This window comes from Myxocyprinus asiaticus, chromosome 25 (assembly GCF_019703515.2).
Source record: "Myxocyprinus asiaticus isolate MX2 ecotype Aquarium Trade chromosome 25, UBuf_Myxa_2, whole genome shotgun sequence".
Classification (NCBI taxonomy): domain Eukaryota; kingdom Metazoa; phylum Chordata; class Actinopteri; order Cypriniformes; family Catostomidae; genus Myxocyprinus; species Myxocyprinus asiaticus.
This window is the reverse complement of record NC_059368.1, coordinates 4,240,287-4,261,984: the sequence shown is the minus strand read 5'-3', so window position 1 is coordinate 4,261,984 and position 21,698 is coordinate 4,240,287. Positions and strand designations below refer to the sequence as shown.

General features: G+C 37.3%; 1 protein-coding gene and 1 pseudogene across 1 annotated transcript; one reads left to right on the top strand and one right to left on the bottom strand.

The window, feature by feature from the left end:
* Positions 1 to 66: 66 nt before the first annotated feature.
* On the top strand, positions 67 to 1,855 carry LOC127415753 (homeobox protein Nkx-2.4-like). The gene is made up of 2 exons (XM_051654632.1): positions 67 to 426; positions 1,269 to 1,855. Exons 1-2 carry the CDS (start codon positions 84 to 86, stop codon positions 1,853 to 1,855), a joined length of 930 nt encoding a protein of 309 aa, XP_051510592.1. The 5' UTR covers positions 67 to 83.
* Positions 1,856 to 3,076: 1,221 nt separating this feature from the next.
* LOC127415580 (5'-3' exoribonuclease 2-like) overlaps positions 3,077 to 21,698 on the bottom strand; it is a 37,857-nt pseudogene continuing 19,235 nt past the window's right edge.

Here is a 21,698-nt window from a genome sequence, read left to right as displayed (position 1 = left end):
ACGGTAGACATTTGGCATCTGGAGGTTGCGCGCACATCCACGGGCTAGTGGTAGCTTCAGCAAACACAGTGGCGGGCTAAACCATGTCCTTGAGCCCCAAACATTCAACCCCTTTCTCAGTGAGCGATATTTTGAGCCCGATCGAAGAGACTTTCAAGAAGTTTGCAGCCATGGAGAGTACAGCGAGCCTGGCATCTCCTCTCTACAGGCAGACTCAGGTGTCTCAGGCAAACCTGCAACAGCACAGCATGAGCCATAATACCTACCACATGCCCCACTCTCAGTTCTCACACACCACCATGGGAGGATACTGCAACGGGACTATTGGTACCATGGGAGACCTGCCGTCTTACCAGGAGAGCATGAGGAACAGCGCAACGGCGACGGCCTGGTACGGCTCGAACCCGGAGCCAAGATATCCAACAAGTAAGTTAAACCTGTTTTGATTATTATTTTTAAATTATATTCACACCGTAAACTGGTCGCATAATGTGTTCAGAACACAAATGATCGGTTGCAAGTCATGCTATTGGTGCTTTTTGAAATTTAGAATAGATTTATTCTTTTGTAATTCTTAAGTGAAAGTAGTTTGAAAAAATATAAATTATTTGATTACATAGTAGCAAGTTGTCACACAAGTTGACATCTTGCAATTTGGTTATCTCACACATCAGAAACACACACGAAGATAGATAATATTTAAGCAGATTTTTAGGATTTACGCATTTCAATTTCGTAACAAATGTCCATCAAATTAAATTATGTAAAAAATAAAAAATAAATAAATAAATAATAGTAATAATAATAATAAATATATAAGTTTACATCATTCAATTTGATGGAAACTTATGAAACTGAAATGCGTAATTCATATATATATATATATATATATATATATATATATATATATATATATATATATATATATATATATATATATATTAATGTAGATAGATATGGCATTTTAGTTTCTTTATATTTCTTCTCATATTTTTATTCTTACTCTTGCGATTTTATTTGCTTTTATCTCCTCCTGCATGCATGTATGGGATGGTGTATGTACAAATAGGGGAGACCAGGGTTCATTGTCACAAGAAAGTCAAATAAATAATAAAAATAAAATACATTATTGAGTTTGTAGCAAAGACATTGCTTAAAGTCTTGGCTATAAAACAATCCATTGAACATAACCACAATTTAAATGAACAATTAATGAAATTACAGAAAATATACATCAATATAACTATACATTTGCTTGTTCTCTCAAGTTTCCAGGTTTATGGGTCCATCGTCGGGCATGAACATGGGAACACTAACAGGAATGGATGCAACTAAATCTATGGTGACTTTACATGCTGCGCCACGGAGAAAACGGCGCGTCCTCTTTTCTCAAGCGCAGGTCTACGAGCTGGAGCGACGATTTAAGCAGCAGAAATATCTGTCGGCACCGGAAAGAGAACATTTGGCTAGCATGATTCACCTGACGCCGACCCAGGTTAAGATCTGGTTCCAGAACCACAGGTATAAAATGAAACGCCAAGCGAAGGATAAAGCGTCCCAACAGCAACAAGGGGACACTGGAAACATGTGCGCGCAACAGTCACCAAGGCGCGTCGCCGTGCCCGTGCTTGTCAAGGACGGTAAACCGTGTCAGAACGGCTCCAACACACAGACAACGGTTCATCAACAGGTGCAGAATGTGTTGAGCAGTGAGACTTTAGCTTCAGCTGAAGATTTGGAGGAAATGTCACCCAGTCCACCTCTCATGAACAGCCTGTCTCAAACTGACGCAGCGCTCATTGAATACACCAGCAGTATGGTGAACTCAAACCTGCTGTACGGCAGAACATGGTGATGTTCCACAGATCTGCTGAGGTTTATCAAAAGTGAGAAGGAACAATATTTGAATTTCCTCAAAGATAAAAAAAAACAAAAAAAAAAAAAAAAAAAAAAAACACTCGTCTGATGCAATGTGTTGACCTCATGTGAATTGTATGGATTGACTTTAATCATTATTGAATGACAAAATAAGGACGGATGTGGACTGTAATGAAGACTAGAATAGTGTGATGCGATCTATCCAATTGATTTGGTTGCTTTTGTAAAATTCAAGCTGTAGTTGAAGAAATGTTGTGTTTAAATATCTAACATTGGACATTGTTTTAAGTCTTTTGTAAGTTTGAAGGAAAAAATGAGTGCCGCAAATATGAGATTCAACTCAAATTTGACAATAAATCACTTGAAGCGTAAAACCGTTTTTTTTGTTACCCAAAAGTTCAGAGAAACCCAAAAAGCAATCCTTATTAATAATGGTTTGATCCATCAATTATTAGCATAATAACAAAAACAACAGTAACGAATAATGGAATAAAAAGGAACAAAGTACAAAATATAATTTTAGAAAAAACGCGCTGAGGCTAATTCCGATTCGGAATTTAGATAATTTACAAAATATTAGAAATCGGTTTATAGAATCTCACAAATTTGACTGTAAGAGATATGTTCGATATTACCGCGACATTTTTATTTTACCGTTCATGAAATTCTATACTGCAACCAGAATAATTTAATTTTGATTTTATGAAATCTTTTAGTTTCCTGAATTATTTAAAAGTATTTTTTAGTTAAATTAATTACCTGTATAGAGATTTTTATTAGTGCGTTGCTCATTACCTTACTTGATTCAAACGAAATACTTTTGTCTAATTATGCCAAAACTAGAAAATAATGCAGGACAATTGCCCCGATCCTGCAGAATTACTCATGTTTGTCATTTTCATACATTCCAGTCGACTCCATTGTTTGATGTCATTTTTAATCAGTCTCTCAAAATGTCGATCTGCATCTATAATTGACAATAAGGAAGCTATGAATATTCAGTCAAAGATTACAATATGAACAAAACACTGACTCAGCTTTCCGACTTTATAAAAAGATCCGACATTAAAACAATTATAAAACCTAGAATGAATTAACCAATTAATACCTAATAACACACTACTGCAGTCAAGAAATACATCAAACTCAGTAGTCTTGTCTCTCATGTGTATTTCATATGTTTTCCAGGCATATTCTTAAAAATCAGTACATAAGAACATTTTGTCAACAATGCAAACAGACAACGTTGCTTTGAATAGAAAAAAAAGTTGCATTTTAACCACTTCAAGTCCATCTGTAGTGTTTTGATTGAGGTATAGGATCACCCCGTCCAGAATTAGACCCCTGAAAGTCAAAAAGAGGTTTAGATGATCAGAGATCAAAAAGTGGTAATGTACCCATGTACTTTTTTTTTTTAAAAATCAATAATGCATAAAGGAAAGTGTATATCACAGGTCCATACTGTTCACCATTTCTTTTGCTTTCAAAAATATATTTTAAACGGTCCTGTAGAAACAAATTAAATGTTTAAAAGGGTATAAAGTGTTTACCCAATTAATATGAGGGTATAAAGGTGCATTGCATAATAATTAATAATAATAATTAGATGCTTTTTAAAGAAATTTTAGATGGAGTATTGCATGTTACACCACAGGACATATCAACTTTCTAAAAGTATTTCATGATAAAAACCCAAATATATAGAATTTATAAGGGGATTAATTCATTTATAAGGGTTTTGTCTTGAGCTCTGAATAAAGAAATTCATTTGTTACAATGTAACAGACCTGCTGCTGCTGCTGTCCACCTCTGCGGTTGTCCTGTTAATTGTGAGGGGGTCTCTAGCCTCCTTGTCCCCTCTGCTGGTTCTGCTGGTACACAGTGCCCTGAGACTGCATGGACCGATCCCAACCATGACCTCCCTGCTTGAACCTGTGGAGATCAGACCAAATAATTAAACAAAAAACCCATACGAAACATCTCTCTCAAATCGAGTTTAGATTTCTGTTTTAAAGAGTTTCAGGACGTCTACGAACTGAGAGACCAATCAACAAACTCAGTCACTTGTGTTCAGGACAGTCTTATAAAGATACGACTTTTTAGCCCTGATGAAATGCTCTTTCAAATGAAAAAAATAACAGGATAGTTAAACTGTGGGATTAATTTCAGATGTGAAGATTAAAAACATATTTGGAACAAAAAAACTCCTGTATAAATGTAAACTATTACATCATCCTTCAGGGCTCCCATATCTTCTGAGCAATACATATTCAGTCATTACTTTGCCACACTATGACGATTTAAAAGAAATCCAATAGAGCAATTTCAAGCTGAAGAAATACATTAGATCTGAGCATAACTACAAAAAAGTATATTTATAGACATTTTTAGATTCCCATGACTTCTTTGGGCATTCATGATTACTGGATAAGGATTTAAAAAAATATATTTTTTTATATACTGCACTTGCAAACAGCAATTTATGAAATATTTCAGAGGTAAGCTTAAGAAAAATCATAGAAATTTAGAAATTTCCAAGTTTACATGATCACCAAACTTAAAATGCACATGGCCTTTTTAAATCAACATCAAGGTTTTAGGTAAAAATCGATAAGAATTCTAATATATATATATATTTTTTACTTCCACAATTTTAACCACATTTTGCCTTCTTTAAATAAAAAAATAAAAATAAAAAAAGTATATATATATATACTTATTATTTTTAATTTATTTATTTATTTATTTATTTTTTTAAGTACACACTCCCATGTAATCTCAATTAATATGAGGGTAGAAAAGGCTTCACGCATAACAATAAAATAATTAAAATGCTAATTGTTTTAAAATGGTCAAAATTAGTTTTAGATGGAGTTTAGCATGTTCTTGATTTTTTAGATGACTAGGATTTTTCAAAATAATTTTATAAACATTGCACTGCAAAACAGCTATTTATATTCTTTGAAATATTTCAGAGCTGAGGATTAAAAAAAGTAAATAAAATAAAAAATAAAAAAAATCACTAAAATTTTGTTTTTGCAAAACTTAAATTTTCACAACTTTTCCAGGTCTACAAATCATCACAATTTCACCCTTGCCTGACATTTCCATGTTTACCATGACTGTGGGAACCCTGATCCTTCTGATCATATGGAGCAATGAAAACATCAAATCCAGAAGCGGAACAATGACATTTCTGTTGAATGTGCAAAAGAAGCATTTTGAAATGCAAAGACCATCTCAGTTTTATACCCACTTCACTCGTCCACTGTCAAACTAGTCTAAAGCCTCTAACTGAATGCTATGAATAGATCGGTCAACCTGTGCTTGGCCACAAACCAGGTCACCTAAAAATGCCTTCCAATTCCAAACATCTATCAGTTTATAAAGAAGCAAGCTGGACAGAACAGCATCCCTCATTACTAAAACAGGACACAATCTTCCAGAGGAATCCATAATCCCTTCTCCAGGTTCCTTGAGCATTTCATTCGGCTCTGTCCTGAACAGTTCAAGAAACTCCACTCTAATAACTACTGACCTAAGGTGACACAGGGCCACAATGGGCTGCCAGGCCTAAAAAATTGAACCAAAAGAAGCTGATTAGTCCCTGAAGTGGTCTGGAGCCAGAATCAATGGCGGCTCTGTGCGGCCCCTGCATACAAGAGACACTGAACTGCAACAGCATTAGTGCTGCCTCATTAAGCCCTGCAAACCTTTTTAGGAGAAAATTTGTTTGGTGTGCACAGAAACTAATTCCAGTCCAGCCCCCCATGGAGAATATCAATAACTCGTATCCTACACAGGAAGACAACTAATGCAGAGAGGAACAAGGTGACTCATTTTGTTTCATTTACTAGATTTTATTAAATGTATAGTTCAGACGCTGCATTCTGATTGGATGAGCCACATTCGAATCTGCAGTAAAATGATTATAAAACACACACCTGACAGGGATTGACTTTTATTAAAAACAAACAGGTCTCATTAAAACTGAATTGGAAACATTTTCAAATGCCTTTTATGCAAAGATTTTACTGTTTTCGCCTTGTCCCAGTCCCAAACTATGAAAATCCATTATAAAAAAATACAAACTACATGTTTAAAGCTCTGATGGTCTGAACAAAGAGTGAAATAACCCCAAACCATTTCAACTATTTTTATTGAGTAAATTTATTTCAATACTTAAAAATAAATAAATAAAATAGTGACTGTCCCAGAGTTGTGGCATCATTTTCACATACACCAAACAATCCCCCCCCCCCTTTTTTTTATCCAAAAATAAATGCACTCGTTAACCAAAAGTTTCAGTGAAGTGCTTGCATGAGATGAAATGAGACGTTTGATGAAAACAAAGATAAATCAAGGGAAATATCACTTGTGAGCAGAATTATTTATTGGGCATAATTTCCAATCGAGCTGTAATTTTTAACAAATTATATAAAAAGTGTAAAAACATTTATTGTGTGTATTTAGGAAACATAGCTACGAACTTAGCCTTAGCAAGACCAAGCAGTTGGCCATTTTATTTTTAAAAAAAAAACAAAAAAACAAAAAAACAAAATCATTTTCATGACGGTCATTTCCACCATAGAATTCAATTAAACACAATCCAGAAGTTGAGATGTGTTGGAAATGAAACTGTTGAGAATTATCACGACTTTCAGAAAGAACAAATGGACAAAAATGACAAATCTCCTGTGATGCATGTTTATAGACTGTTGAGCATTGTCAGTAGCAAATTTAAAACTAGTGAGAGCATGAAAAATTTGTTTTAATGAGACTTTACTTTCTACAAGTACACAGTGCTAAAAGTGCCAGAAATGGAAGAGACACCCATTAATGGGCCATGTTGCGTTGCTTGGCAACATTTACATTTATGCATTTGGCAGACGCTTTTATTAAAAGTGACTTACAGTACACTTATTATAGGGACAATCCCCACCGGATCAACCTGGAATAAAGTGCCTTACTCAAGGATGCAATGGTGGTGGCTGTGGGGATCGAACCAGCAAACTTCTGCTTTCCAGTTCTGTGCTTTAGCCCACTACGCCACCACCACTCCTACACTTATGATAATGAACTACATTACCAGAAACTATTCTAACACTGGTGTCTTTATCACAACAGCAACAGCAATAAATCACTCGAATCGAGTTTAAATGTAACACATGGCATTTTTCTTTATTCTGCATCTTGTTTGTGGCACTTGCATACAGGTCGAGACGTTCATAGCATAATTTTGTTCGCCCTCCATGTGTAAACATGGAAATGTACTTTTTGTATGTAAAATGTTCATACAAGTATTACCCTTTTGCACAACTCACAAAAGTTTGCAGGGGACATGAACGATAAATCATGCATCTTGAGGAGTGGTGTAGTATTTTTCAAGCAATCTGACTTGTGGTTTTCATTTGGCAGATGGCCATTTAGAATAGTATCAGAAATGAACTTTTCTATTAAGGGGCAACATTTGCCCCCTGGAGCTGTTTTTAGGGGCATTTTTTACCATTATGAGGGAATTGTTAGGGCATGTTTTTTCTAATCATTAAAAATATGACAATATGACATCAATGTGTTACTTCAAATACTTCAAATGAATAAATTACTTAAAATGCATGTTCAAACTGAATAATCAGATAAGCTGTTACCTATAAATTTAAATGAACATCAAATAATTTCACAATATGTATATACTAAGTGTAGAATAGCAAAATAAATATATCCTATATTACAAATAGGAAATAGAAATCACAAGTGACACATTTATTTTTGCCCCTACAGTTTCAATTTTGGGGGTCATTTGCCACCTTCAGTGGCATTTTTGCCCTGAGCCCTTGTTAATTTCTGACCCTGGTTCAGACCAAATGCGTTCTTGTGCTCAAAAAAGCAAGATGTAGGGCAATGAATAAGGCAGAACGCAGGTGTCTCAAGATGCGTTTTTAACAGGCATCTAAAAACACAGCAAAACACGGCAAAAATACATTCAACTAGTGCATGTTTATACGAAAAACAATTGAAACGAGGACAGAGGAAGCTTTATGAGGAGGCTTGAGTGAGGGTGTCGAAGCACCAGATGCACACATTAAATTCTCCTCCCCCTTCACATCTGACACAATAGCTCTAAATCATGTTTCACCGCTGTTTTAACAAACAGTAATTGTCACATACTTAGACAGTGCATATTGAATTATTAGGATTTATTCTTGATTTATGAATTAACTAAATTTGAACAACATAACAACAAGCGCGCAGAGGAATTGCAGCTGTGCAAAGGCGACGCTCTGAAATGACGCTTGAATGACATTTCATTTGCATTTTACAAATACATTTCACTTGGATTCCTCCGTCCTTGTTTTCTTTACTTCCATCAAAGGTTGCAAGGAAAGGGACAGTTTTAGAAATGAGAAACCACATCTAAAGTTTTAGAGTCTGTGCACCGTTTCTTTGCTGGTTCTGCGGTATATACAGTACGCTATGCAATTGATATTAATGTTACTTTTTTGTTTTTGATCAACAACTGACAGAAAAGAACATAAAGAGTTATTCAAATAGACATCATAAAGCAAGTTCATGCGTGTTATTAATAGCCAAACATTGTGGCCATTTTACAACATTTAACACTGAAGTTTACCAAAAAACTCAAATCACCTATTTTGGATACAAAACTGCGAATTTCACCTAAAGACGACTAGTTTTCAGGCATATTATTGGCTCTTTGCTCTTGCCATCTCACAGCTGACCGCTACCTACAGAGGTGATAAGGTAAAGTAGGCGCTGATGTGTTGTTGTGGAGGCAGTTGGATGCAAATGTCTACCCCCAGTATGACATCACAATGTGGAGAAGCAGAGAACGAGTCATTTCGGCAGCTTGGTTTCAACAAATGCTCTTTTGGCAGTGAGGAGGAAGTTTTGAATGACCCCCCCACCCTTAAAAAAACCTAAAACTTTTAAAGTCTTTTCAGGAATACAAAATATGACCACTTTCCTTAAGAAAGAAAGCAAATAAGAAATGGTAGTTAAGAATTTTATTCTTAAGATTGTTTCATGAATTCAGCTCCTTAATATCAGAGACTTGGGGTAATATACAACCACCTAACAACCACCCAGAATATATTAGCAACCATATAGCAACACCCTGGCAACTACCCACATTACCCATGCATTGTAGCAGCGGGATTTGCATGGGCATGCACCGCACATTTTCTTCAGAAACCAAAACTAGTTTTAATAGAACACATTCATTTGGAACCTTGAAACTGAAACTACAATAATTTTCTGAAGATGGTGGGTAAATAAGATAATATTTCAAATGCTACACAAACTATGCTTGAGTGGGATGTTACTTATTAGAGTCAATTTCTAACCATCTATCCATCTACCCATGAACATGTCCATTAACTGAGACCACTGTCTTATTTTAAATACTGGGAAAACTGAGTAGGACAAAGGTCTCCAAAATAAATAAATAAAAAAGGCTTCATTTACCCCATTTGTGTCAGCTTCTCATTTCAGGGGAAACAGTTGCATAGATTAATTATCTTCGGTAATATGAACAGGATTTTCGGATGGGGGTGTATGTGTGTGTGTGTGGGGGGGGGGGGATTTCAAAAGTGCCACATTTGCATTTCTTCCCGTGCTCAATGAAATATGCATTCATCAGTCGATGCTGAGGCGAACTCAAGTGCTCTAGTTCCAGAGCTGCAGGTCCTTCACAAAGACAGACTTTTGTAAAAAAAAAAGAAAAAAAAAGAAAAAAAGAAAAGAAAAGAGAATTAAAAAAAAAAGTACCAAGCGGCTTTTTTCCGATCCGACGTTGCCAAGGTGATCACCAGCTGCACAGCTTCGACCTGTTTGTTTTAGTGATAGGAGTGGAGACGAGTGTGAGTGTGTGTGTGTGTGTATGTGTGAGAGAGAAAGTGACAAAGACAAGAATTTCAGCCAAAGAAAAAGCTGTCATTTACAAATGTGGGCTTGAAGGTGGAGATTAGATGGAAAGAAACAAAAATGATTACTTGTTTGGAAGCCAACTGGATTTTGAGACTATATACAGGAATGCTGCAGGTTAAATATAGGTTAAGCTCCATCTGAAATAGTGTTAACTGCAATCAACTTACAATACAAGTACGTTGATGGGGCAAGTGTACCAAAGTGAAATCTACTTTTCCATTAAGGGCCAATACTTACCCCCGAATTGATTTTCAGGGGCTTTTATTTTCTAACCCTATAAAAAGACTCGGAGTCCTTTTATGTCAAATACTTAAATTTAATCAATTAATTCAATCTGAAAAATGAGATACTATGGGCTGTTACCAGCAAAATTAAATGAACAACAACTAAGATTTGTAGTGCTGGATATTGGCACTGATTTTCAAATTTGATATAATTCCGATTCCGTTAGATTCCAATTTCAGTTTGATTTCATTTGGGAATATTTAAATTACAATTTCAATTATATAACTAAGCCTAAAATAGAATATAAAGAACTACATCAGATGTTCTTAAAATAAATAAATAAAACTCATTATGCAGGCATTTTTTGCCCTCAAATGTTTAATATCGGGAGCCTTTTTGTTAATTTTGGTGGCATTTTTGCCCTGAACAATCATTAATTTCTGACCCTTGTTTACAAGCTGAAACTCGCAGCTCATTTCTTTGTTAAAGCGTCTATATTACATGTTCTAAACAAAAATTGCTGTCAATTTGTATGCATGTTAATTTAAGATTGGGAAAACTTTTCTAGGTGGATAAAATTCGAGCTATGCAGGTTTACCCTCTTTGCATGTCCATGACATGAGTTGAAAGATTGCATTTATCTTTACTTGGACAAGTGTACATTTATTAATTAATTTAATTTATTTATACATTTATGTACACATAAGTGTACAAGTCTCATGTTAACATATTTAACATGTGTTTAATAAGTCTCGTGGGAATATTTTAAGCTGTAAAATTGTCAAAATGGTTATTTTAGAGGTGGGAATACTTTTCTAGGCAGTTGAACCACAGGCTATACGGGTTTACCGTCTTTACATGGTCATGACATGAGGTGAAAGATTGGATAACTACATAGAATTCATTGTATCATATGTCTCAAGTTAACATCTTTAAAATGTGTTTAATAAGTCTTATGGGTATATTTTTGAAACAGTTTGTATTTTAACCTTTATCCTGGTGCAGTGCCTAGCCTCATAGACTTCCGTTGTGCAAGATAATTAATGCAAATGATTGTTTTTACAAACTGAGCGATGAGCTGATATTATTTTCTGTGGTAATGTCAGCATTGTGCCACAAATGCTGTCAGATGTCCCAGACTTTTTCAATCTACACCCAATAAACACCTCTGAAATCCAGTTTGATATCTAATGACCAGAGCGAGGAAGACCGATTGGACCACCCACTTACATCTCCATTATGATCGTCTAATTCATCCCAGCTCATCTCACAACCAGCCAAACGAAAAGACAAAATTGCAGCCAATTCATACTCCACTCAATAAACAACGATCACAGTCCACAAACTGAATGTTTTTCAGTAAAGCCAGTTGACACAAAGCCCAAATAGGATTACGCATTTAAAAACACAACAGTAAATAGCATTTCCATTAACTTAACAAAGGGATTACATTGTCCCAGAGCATAGACGTACACACAGATGGACCGTGATCTCTGTAATGAGCCCGTAATGAACCTCTCAATGCAGCTTATCAATATCCATGGAACACAGGACTGCAGGACTGTAATACACTAGTTGGTCCTTTACCAACAGCTGTTTTGATTAGGTTGAACAAAAGCCTTCAACTTGTCTTGGGAACTGTGCATTGAGCCGACACCGCAGGAGGGAGAGAGAGTGAGACAGTGAGCTAGAGAAAGTTAATGAGGATTAACGGCACACAGACACACTCCTTTAGAGAAAAACAGCAAGAGAATAATAGAACAGCCCTGGAAAACGCTTCTGGGATAAACATTATGATGTTATCGACGCAGGTTTATTTAACAAAGTTCTGGACTGTAAAAACTAACTCTGTTTTGATTTACTCACCTTTACAATGCTCTAAACCTGTATGACGTCTGTGAAACACAAAAGGAGATGGTTTGAAGAATGTTTATGTTGCTTTTTTTTCCCACACAGTGAAAGTGAATGGAGATTTTGCTCCAAAAGCACCAAAAAAGCATTGCAAAAGTAATCCATATGACTCATGTGCTATATTCCAAGTCTTCTCAAACTTATTTAGAAATGGTGCGATTTAAAATAATAATAATAATTACTGTTGAGGCCAGTAAATCCAATTAGGAATGCATTAATTTCTTATTACAACATAATAATTCCTCTTAAAAAGTATTAAAAGAATCGCCAATGGAACCGTTAATGAATCAGAATCGTTATGAGTAATCGGAATTGCTAAATTCCTTACAATTCACATCCCTATCTAAAACCATCCGATAGTTTTAAGGAACAGAACAAAATATATTTATTCACCTCAATATTTGTTAGTCACTTCAATATTCAATATTTAAACATATGCATCCATGAACGATCTTTTACAGCTGAAGCGGTAGGGCATTATTTTCCGTGAATAACAAAAAACTAAATGTTTTAGGTGAAGACTACTTTGAATACAGCACACAAGTTGTAAGAATGACTTTTATGGTGCTTTTTGTCATTTTTGGAGCTTGAAAACATACATTCAGTTTCATTCTTTGGAAAGGCGGAAATCTTTGGATATCTCCTTTTGTGTTTCAGGAAGAAGATAGGTAAATAACTTAATTTTAGGTTGAACTAGCCCTTTAAATTAATCTAAATGGAAAAGATACTCTAAAAGTTGAAACCTGGACCACAAACTGTCGATTACTCAGTCACAAATACAAGCATCATTATTTCAAGCACTTAAAAAAAAAAAAAAAATGCAAATAAAATCTTGGACGAGTTATCAAAATTGGTGAAATGCTGTCTCAATTCCTGAATATTTTCTTTGATGGCCTTATTCAAGGAAACATGAATGGCATATGGGGCAGTTAGTGGGTTGTACGTTTAATTGGACAGTTTTGCATCACGGCCGAAGCACACAGGCCAGTGAAGAGCCACAGTGATCAGCAGAAACCCCCCAATCTCCATTTGCATCAAGTGGCAGCAGGGCGGCTTCCATTCGCCCACAGATGAGATTATTCATCAACTTGCAAATTGGCACATCAAAGTGACAACAGAAGAGGAGAGCAGCACGGGGAGACTGGAGCTGTTCAGAGAACACGTCTATGGACAGATGGTCATTGTACACGCTGTCATTCTATGTCAGCCTCTATGTCACCAAACCGCTGTATTAAACCCAGCTCAGACACACAGCCTAAAGGACCGGCATGAGACGTAAAAGGAGAATGTTCATATTTGGTTCAGTCTTTTTGGTTGCATGTTGAACAAGAAAAGAATATGAAAATCCGACCCAACGAACCAAACAATATCCCTATAAACACCATGAATATACTTCACAGAGCTGCTGAGAAGAAATATGTAGGTCAGCTCGTCACTGTAATTCATCATCAAAACATGGATATAGCCTTTTGGTGGCTATATTAGATATAGCTGCACATTTAAAATGAGAGTTATTTAATAATTCTTGAGGTAATTTCAGCACTATTGCTTCTCTCTTTTGGACAGAACAGACACAGGTAGGATGGCGTCAGCAACGTACAGAAATAAATGTGGCTTCACTCTTTGTGTATATGTGTGTGTGCGTTTGTATGCGTTTGTGTGGGGGCGCAAGAGGGAGAGAGAGAGAGAGCTCCGTGGCTGTGAGAACAGGTATTTTGCGATGCAGAAATAATGCTAAAGCAACTAATGAAAGATAAAAATATCCACAATGAAAATTGTACAGTTTTGGTCCATTTTAAAATATAATCTTGGGAAAGCGAACCGAACCATTAAGAAAAAGCAACATTGTAACTATTTTAGCCTCTGTTTCGGAACAAATCAAGCAAGCTACAGGTCCGAAAACACCTAAATCACTCTATTACATTTGTTTATGCTCATACGGTACTCCTGTTATTTCGGCGAGCTCAGCGTGACAGGGAATTAGGGAGAGAGAGTTGTGGTGAGTTGGTATGTTTGTCACCACTCCATTTTGTGTCAGCAAGTACGTCATACCTCCATCTGAAAGAGCGAGATCTCGGCCAAACAGTCTGCATGTGTGACACCCTCGAGTGACCAAAATCGAGTTGTCTGGAGACTGTTAGTGCGGCAACGGCTTTGGCTGGGCTCAAACTGAGGTCTGCCGAGTCCAAAGTCCAACACTCTATGTCAGGAGTGTCAAACTCAGTTTCTGGAGGGCCACAGTCCCGCAGAGTTTAGCTCCAACCCTAATTAAACAAACCTGAAGCAGCTAATCAAGGTCTTTAGGAGTGCTTGAAGATTACAAGGAGGCATATTGGAGCAGGGCTGGAACTAAATTCTGCAGGGCTGCGGCCCTTCAGGAACTGAGTTTGACACCCCTGATCTATGTGGTGAACTACTGCAGAAGCGAATCACATTGGAATAAATGTGTAAATGTAGGTGAGTCTGTAATACAACCGTTAAAATGTATAGATTTTCAAATGATGCGTTAGAGTAAAAATGTTTTGATATCATAACAGCAGTGTGTGAGTAATAGAGCGAAAAATAATCTCGATATTTTTTCTTTTACTTTTCTTTTGGAAAGCTGTGAAAGCGTATTAGTGGATATTTTTATTTTGCTGTTGGAGCAAACGGGTAAGCAATCGCTGTGGTCTCCCATTTATGCTGTATACGTTTATCCTGCTATGGTTTTTTTCCATGTTCCAAACCCAGATATGTGAAAAGGGCCCATTGCGGCCAACAAAGGCGCGCCAAAAGAGCTCTGCAGCGGCCATCCATAATCATCCCATGATTGACGCGAGTGGGTTGCTCTCCCTACACTCTCAAACTACTTATAACTGAATATATTTGAATATTTTGCAATAAAATTAAAATATATTGTTTCTACACTTATAAATTAACAACTTAAAATCAATAGTTTTATATTTTTTTCCATGATTTTTAATTTGATTACATCATTTACAGTGCTTCAAGGGATTATACTTCGTTCCCTCATTAAAGACGTTAACTACACAGTCAGATTTTCAAATAATTTTTAGCTTCAAATCAAAGTTTGTAATGCTGTGACTCACCTCAGAGCTTGTTGGTTGGGTTCATGGCTTATAACTCTTTTATGAAGGATTTTAAGAAATCCCTATGGAAAAATGAATGGGGGGAAAAAACTTCCGGAACAAAGATAGCTGAAAAAGTGGGCGGGCACTGTTGCGCTCTATATATATCTGTCGGGGTGATTACTCAGGCAATATTTGGCATACCTGCCAGGCCAATGAGTAAATAAGTCAAATAAATGTTAATTTCATTACCTTCTCATATTGTATGAATGTATATAATGTATATCTTCATAATGTGATTTGTATATGTTAACTGTATATGTAAATTGTAGAGAGCAGTGCGGCTTACTGTATTATAATAATCACCGGCAGGGTCAAATACAGTAGAATCTGCAGACTTTTTAGAATATTCTGCACTGTTTTGGTAGGAAATTCTGCATTATGGATTTAAACATGGTATACTGTGTTAAACAGAGCTGAGAGTACTACACTTCCATTGGTAGCTGAAATCATTATCAAATAAGCCAAAATATTTAATAAGTGGACATGCAAGGGGCAGATCACATCCTCTCGACATTGACATCTGTTATTGAAACACACATATCGGTCGACCACTAGTGAAAAGAATGCATTTGAATCTAGAATGAATCTACTTATTTATCAATTAAAACAGTATGTGATCTGACAGTGCAAAACTCACTCTGGTATGAAGGGTAATTGCCTCTTTGAGGTGGACGGTAGTTTCCTTGGTGACAGTTTCTTGGGGGCCGGGCATTGCTGTACTGACCAGGGCCAAACAGACCCACCCCTTGATTTCTGCTCACATGGTGACTGGAAAGAGAGAGAAAGAGAAAAAACACATTTAAACAACATTTTGAGAGTTTAACTTGATTTGTTCTAAAATACTGAATTATCCCTAAGATGTTTTATAACAAAAATAAGCAAAATAAAAATCAATTTGAAATGATAAAGGAGGACTAATGCAAGCATGTTATCAGAACAAACAAAAAACCAACCACTGGTTATTTTAAGTCCAAGAACACCTGTCTGCTTCATCCAATAAAACGCAATAACAGCTTTCATTAAGAAATTAAGTCTTTGCTGGGCATTAATCTGCATACATCTCCCTGCCTAAACACCATGCATAATTCATCTTTTATCATTGGCTGAATTCGCCAGATGTTTAATTAACTGGTTTTATAAGAACTATTGCACTAATTTACTATTTCTTTTCAAACAATAGTGCATTTAAAATAGCCACAAATAATGGATTCTGTGGGATTTTCAGTGGATCTTCCAGTTATTCCTACACTTACTTGAGCTTTCTGAAAGCTGATTGGTCCAAATGGGCTTGTTGACGGTTTGGGTTGAACCCCAGCAGTGGTTTCCAGGGGCCACGGTTACGCTGTTCCCAGTCTCCTGGCTTCAGAACCTTGTTAGGGATCCTGGAAAGTGGAATTTGATATTTATAAACAAGCATGAAAAAAATGGGGGCCTGGGTAGCTCAGTGAGTATTGACGCTGACTACCACCCCTGGAGTTACGAGTTTGAATCCAGGGTGTGCTGAGTGACTCCAGCCAGGTCTCCTAAGCAACCAAACTGGCCTGGTTGCTAGGGAGGGTAGAGTCACATGGGGTAACCTCCTCGTGGTCGTGATTAGGGTTTCTTGCTCTCAATGGGGCGCGTGGTAAGTTGTGCGTGGATCGCGGAGAGTAGCATGAGCCTCCACATGCTGTGAGTCTCCGCGGTGTCATGCAAAGCGAGTCTCGTGATAAGATGCGCGGACTGACTGTCTCAGAAGTGGAGGCAACTGAGACTTGCCCTCCGCCACCCGGATTGAGGTGAGTAACCGCACCACCACGAGGACCTACTAAGTAGTGGGAATTGGGCATTCCAAATTGGAATAAAAGGAGATAAAAATTACAAAAAATAAAAATGAATGAGAAAAATGTGAAAACATAATAAGTGACACATTTTTACTAGAGGTCGACCAATTGTGGATTTTGCAGATACTGATAACTAATAGGAATGGCTGATACCTGATTAATCAGCCGATAGTTTTTAAAACTGATTTATAGAATGTAAAAAAAAAAAAAAAAAAAAAAATCTAAATAAAAAATATCCCAGATGCAGTTCAACTAAAATCCTCAAAATAACCAGAAGAAATTAAGATTTGGTGCATAACACGGGACTTTTAAGTATACAGAAGCCCAAAACACACCTGGGACTCTTATTTTGAAATTATGGAATTATGAAAAAATGATTGCAACCTTCGCCATAGATTTTTGCAATAAGGGTAGTTTTAAAAAGCAACTCTCTGCACAATCTACCTCTAATTAAAAAAAAAAAAAAACATCCTTTAGACTCTGCATATTGCACAAAGTATAGTCAATTTTTTTTATTTATTCAAAATAGGAGTCTACATATTTTCAAACACATTCTCAAGGACATCATTGTGCATTTTTATTAACAAATTTAAATGTTTTTATCCGTTTAAATAAACTATGGTCTGTAAAAGTCATTGCAAAGAGTTTTGGGTTATTAATTTGAATCAAAGGAGCAGTCGACACAATAAGACATAAAATGATGTCTCACCTATGGATAATATATGTAATAGGACCTAACACAAACTGAACTGTCAAAATGCAACTTTACATTTTATGGGCCTTATGCCTGTGGAATAAAATATTCAGTTGCCTTTGTGTAAATCACCAGTAATTCTTTCTCTTTCTCACATCGAGTTAAAATAAATCTGAAAACATACAAACTGTATCAAGGTGCAGAACATACTTTGCCCCTGGTAGGATAACAATAAAGTCTGAACTCCAGAGATTAGTACAGAACCGATAAGAGCGATGTCTGATAATTCATAACACCAGTACAGGCTTTTGCTCTATGCAGGAAAATGGTACAACAGGATCTTTAATGGCAGAGCTATTCAAATTAATTGCATCACTCCAGTTTAGAGCAGCTTTATCAAAAGGTTTTGTTGAACGTCTCAGGGTTTCATGATGTGCCTGATCTCTAGAGGAACTAGTAAATATAAGCAGGAACAAGGCCAAAGTTTCAAGGACTAACACGAAATGTACAATTACGCCTCTTTTAAATGGTGTAGTCTGAGTCCTTGAGCAGCTACAGTGCTGTGGAAAAGTGATGTCTTCTTTTTTTTGTATTTTTCATACTAAATAGTTTTAGATCTTCAAACGAGATATAACATAAAGCAAAAGCAACCTGAGTAAACACAAAATACAGTTTTCAAATATATGTTTTTTTATTGAATCAAAAAAGTTATCCAACACCTATATCACCCATGTGAAAAACTAACTGCCCCCTTAAGCTTAATAGCTGGTTGTGCCACCTTTAGTCGCAGCAACTGCAACCAATCGATTCCGATAACTGGAGATCAGTCTTTCACAACGCTGTGGTGGAATTTTGGCCCACTCTTCTTTGCAGAACTGCTTTAGTTCAGCCACATTGGAGGGTTTTCGAGCATGAACTGCCCGTTTAAGGTCCTGCCACAGCATCTCAGTCGAGTTCAAGTAATTTTGCTTCATCTGAGACATTCAGAGGCATACTTACTCCTGTGTTTTGTCTTGCTACTTAATCCAGAGTTGTGCTTGAGCTTCAACTCACAGACTGATGACCGGACATTCTCCTTTAGGATTTTCATGTTTCCCCCAATTATTGAAAGTCACCCTGGCCCTGAAGCAGCAAAGCATCCCCACACCATCACGCTTGACCGTAGGAATGATGTTATTTTTGTTGAATTCTGTGTTTGATTTACTGCAGATGTTATGGGACCTGTCTTCCAAACAGTTCCACTTTCGACTCATCAGTCCACAGAACATTCTCTCAAAAGGTTTGAGATGTGTTTTGGCAAAATTCAGATGAGCCTTAATGTTCTTCTGGGTTAGCAGTGGTTTTCGCCTCAACACTCTTCCATGGATGCCATGTTTGGCCAGTGTCTTTCTGATAGTGGAGTCATGAACAGTAACCTTTATTGATGCGAGAGAGGCCTGCAGTTCCTTGGATGTTGTCCTTGGCTTTTTTTGACTTCTTGGATGAGTCATCGCTGTGCTCTTGGAGGAATTTTGGAAAGTCGGCCACTTCTGGGAAGGTTCACTACTGTGCCAAGTTTTCTCCATTTGGAGATAATGGCACTCACTGTGGTTCTTTGAAGTCCCAGAGCCTTTAAAATAGCTTTGTAACTTTTTGGGTAATTTTTAAGCTTTAAAGTGAGACACTATCAACTGCTATTGTATGGAAATCAGCAAACAGAATATACTCTAAAACGGGTTTTCAAACTGAGGTTTCTGGAACGCTTAGGGGGCTACAAAGGGGTGCTAGGGGGTCAGCGGAAAATGTCAAAAATTAAGTGTGAAAATGTAAATAAAAACAATAAATAAATGTTACGTATTACGGTTTCATTCTGCTTTCTAAAAACCTGGTTGGAAATCATGAGATTAAAAATGATTATTTTATTCTATTGACGGCTCTAGTTTTTAACTGTTAGAAATAAAAAATAATAATCTGCATATAGGTTTGTGATAAAATATTTCTTGAACCTTTAGCTGTCACCTTTAGCTTGTTTACAGGGGGATGCAAGGCCATATTCTCAGTAAAGCTGCTTTGGAATAATAATTATTGTAAAAACGCTAACATTGTAATTTAACTGAAAATGTTTCTGTTAAGGTTTATTTGCTAAATTAATCGTACAAAAATAAGATAGTAAGGAAAAAACACAACTTAATACAATATATATTTTTGGATTATTTTTTTGGCAAAATGTATGTATTAAAAATATTGTAATATTTAGGAAATGGGTCCCTCACAAGGGCATAATCATATTTGGGGGTCCTAGGCATTAAACATTTTAAAACCCCTGCTCCATTTATTTTGTGGAACACAAAAGGAAATATTTTAAAGTGGTTTGGAACAACACAAGGGAGAGTATATGATAACAAATGTAACTTTTCCTTTAAGTTTTTGTCAGGGATGCACCGATATGAAACATTTTGGCTGATACAGATACCGATTTTAACAAAAAACTATAGACTGATACCAATATGACTGACTCAAGATGGCGCCGAGTATGGTTGCTGCGTTGCGAGCTCCGACACAACACTGCAGTTTTTTTTGTTTGTTTTGTTTACAATTCTATGATATGTTCTACACATCAGTTTCAACACACCAGGGGACCGGGTTTTGGACCATTGCCACTCTCCCTTCCAGGATGGCTACAAATCCCTCCCCCGCCCACCATTTGGCAAATCAGACCACTCTTCCATTCTGCTTCTGCCCCTTACAGGCAGAAACTGAAACAGGAAGCACCCACCCTCAGAACGATCCAGTGCTGGTCGGACCAATCAGATTCTACGCTACAAGACTGTTTTGATCACGCGGACTGGGAGATGTTCCGGTCCGCTTCTGATGACGACATCGAGCTTTAGGCTGATAGCGTAACATGTTTCATCAGAAAGTGCATAGGGGATGTTGTTCTGATTAAAACAATATGGATCTACCCCAACCAGAAGCCATGGATAAATAGCGATTTTCACGCAGTATTTGATGCGCTTAATTCCGGGAACGCGGAGGAGCATAAACAAGCCAGTTATGTCCTCCGCAAAACTATCAGAGCAGTCAAACGCCAGTACAGGAACAAGATTGAAGGACAGTTTAACACCACCAACTCTAGAAGCATGTGACAGGGAATTAATATCATCACGGACTTTAAAGAGAATAAAAACTCCGCCGTGAACACCGCTGCCTCTCTCCCGGAGGAGCTAAATACATTTTATGCTCGTTTCGAGGGAAATAACACTGCCCTCGTGGAGAGAGCTCTCGCGGCCGAAGCTACAGAGGTTAGTTCACTCTCCGTCTCTGTAGCGGATGTAACCCGATCCTTCCGACGGGTGAATACCCGTAAAGCCACGGGTCCAGACGGCGTTCCGGGCCGTATCATCAAAGCGTGCACGAACCAACTGGCTGGTGTTTTTATGGACATTTTCAACCATTCCCTCTCCTTGTCTGTGGTCCCCACATGCTTTAAAACGTCCACCATTGTGCCTGTACCAAAGCAATCCAAAATCACTTGCTTAAATGACTGGCGTCCTGTTGCTCTGACCCCCATCATCAGCAAATGCTTTGAGAGACTAATCAGAAATTACATCTGCTCTGTGCTGCCTCCATCACTGGACCCATTGCGGTTTGCTTACTGCAACAACCGCTCCACTGATGATGCCATTGCATCTACAATACACACTGCTCTCTCCCACCTGGAAAAAAGGAACACTTATGTGAGAATGCTGTTTGTAGACTACAGCTCAGCATTCAACACCATAGCGCCCTCCAAGCTTTATGTGAAGCTCTGGGCTTAAACAGCTCACTGTGCAGCTGGATCCTGGACGTCCTGTCAAGCAGACGCAGGCGGTTAGAATGGGCAGCAACATCTCCTTATCACTGACCCTCAACACTGGAGCCCCACAGGGCTGTGTTCTCAGCCCACTCCTGTATTCCCTGTACATAGATGACTGTGTGGCAACACACAGCTCCAATGCCATCATTAAGTTTGCTGATGATATGATGGTGGTAGGTCTGATCACTGACAATGATGAAACGGCCTACAGAGAGGAGGTGCACACTCTGACACACTGGTGTCAGGAGCACAAC

Excerpts from the sequence above, each read along its gene's own strand:
- LOC127415753 (XM_051654632.1), top strand. The coding sequence starts at position 84 with ATGTCCTTGAGCCCCAAACATTCAACCCCTTTCTCAGTGAGCGATATT. Across the intron at positions 427-1,268 it reads GGAGCCAAGATATCCAACAA|TTTCCAGGTTTATGGGTCCA; the intron begins GTAAGTTAAACC and ends TGTTCTCTCAAG.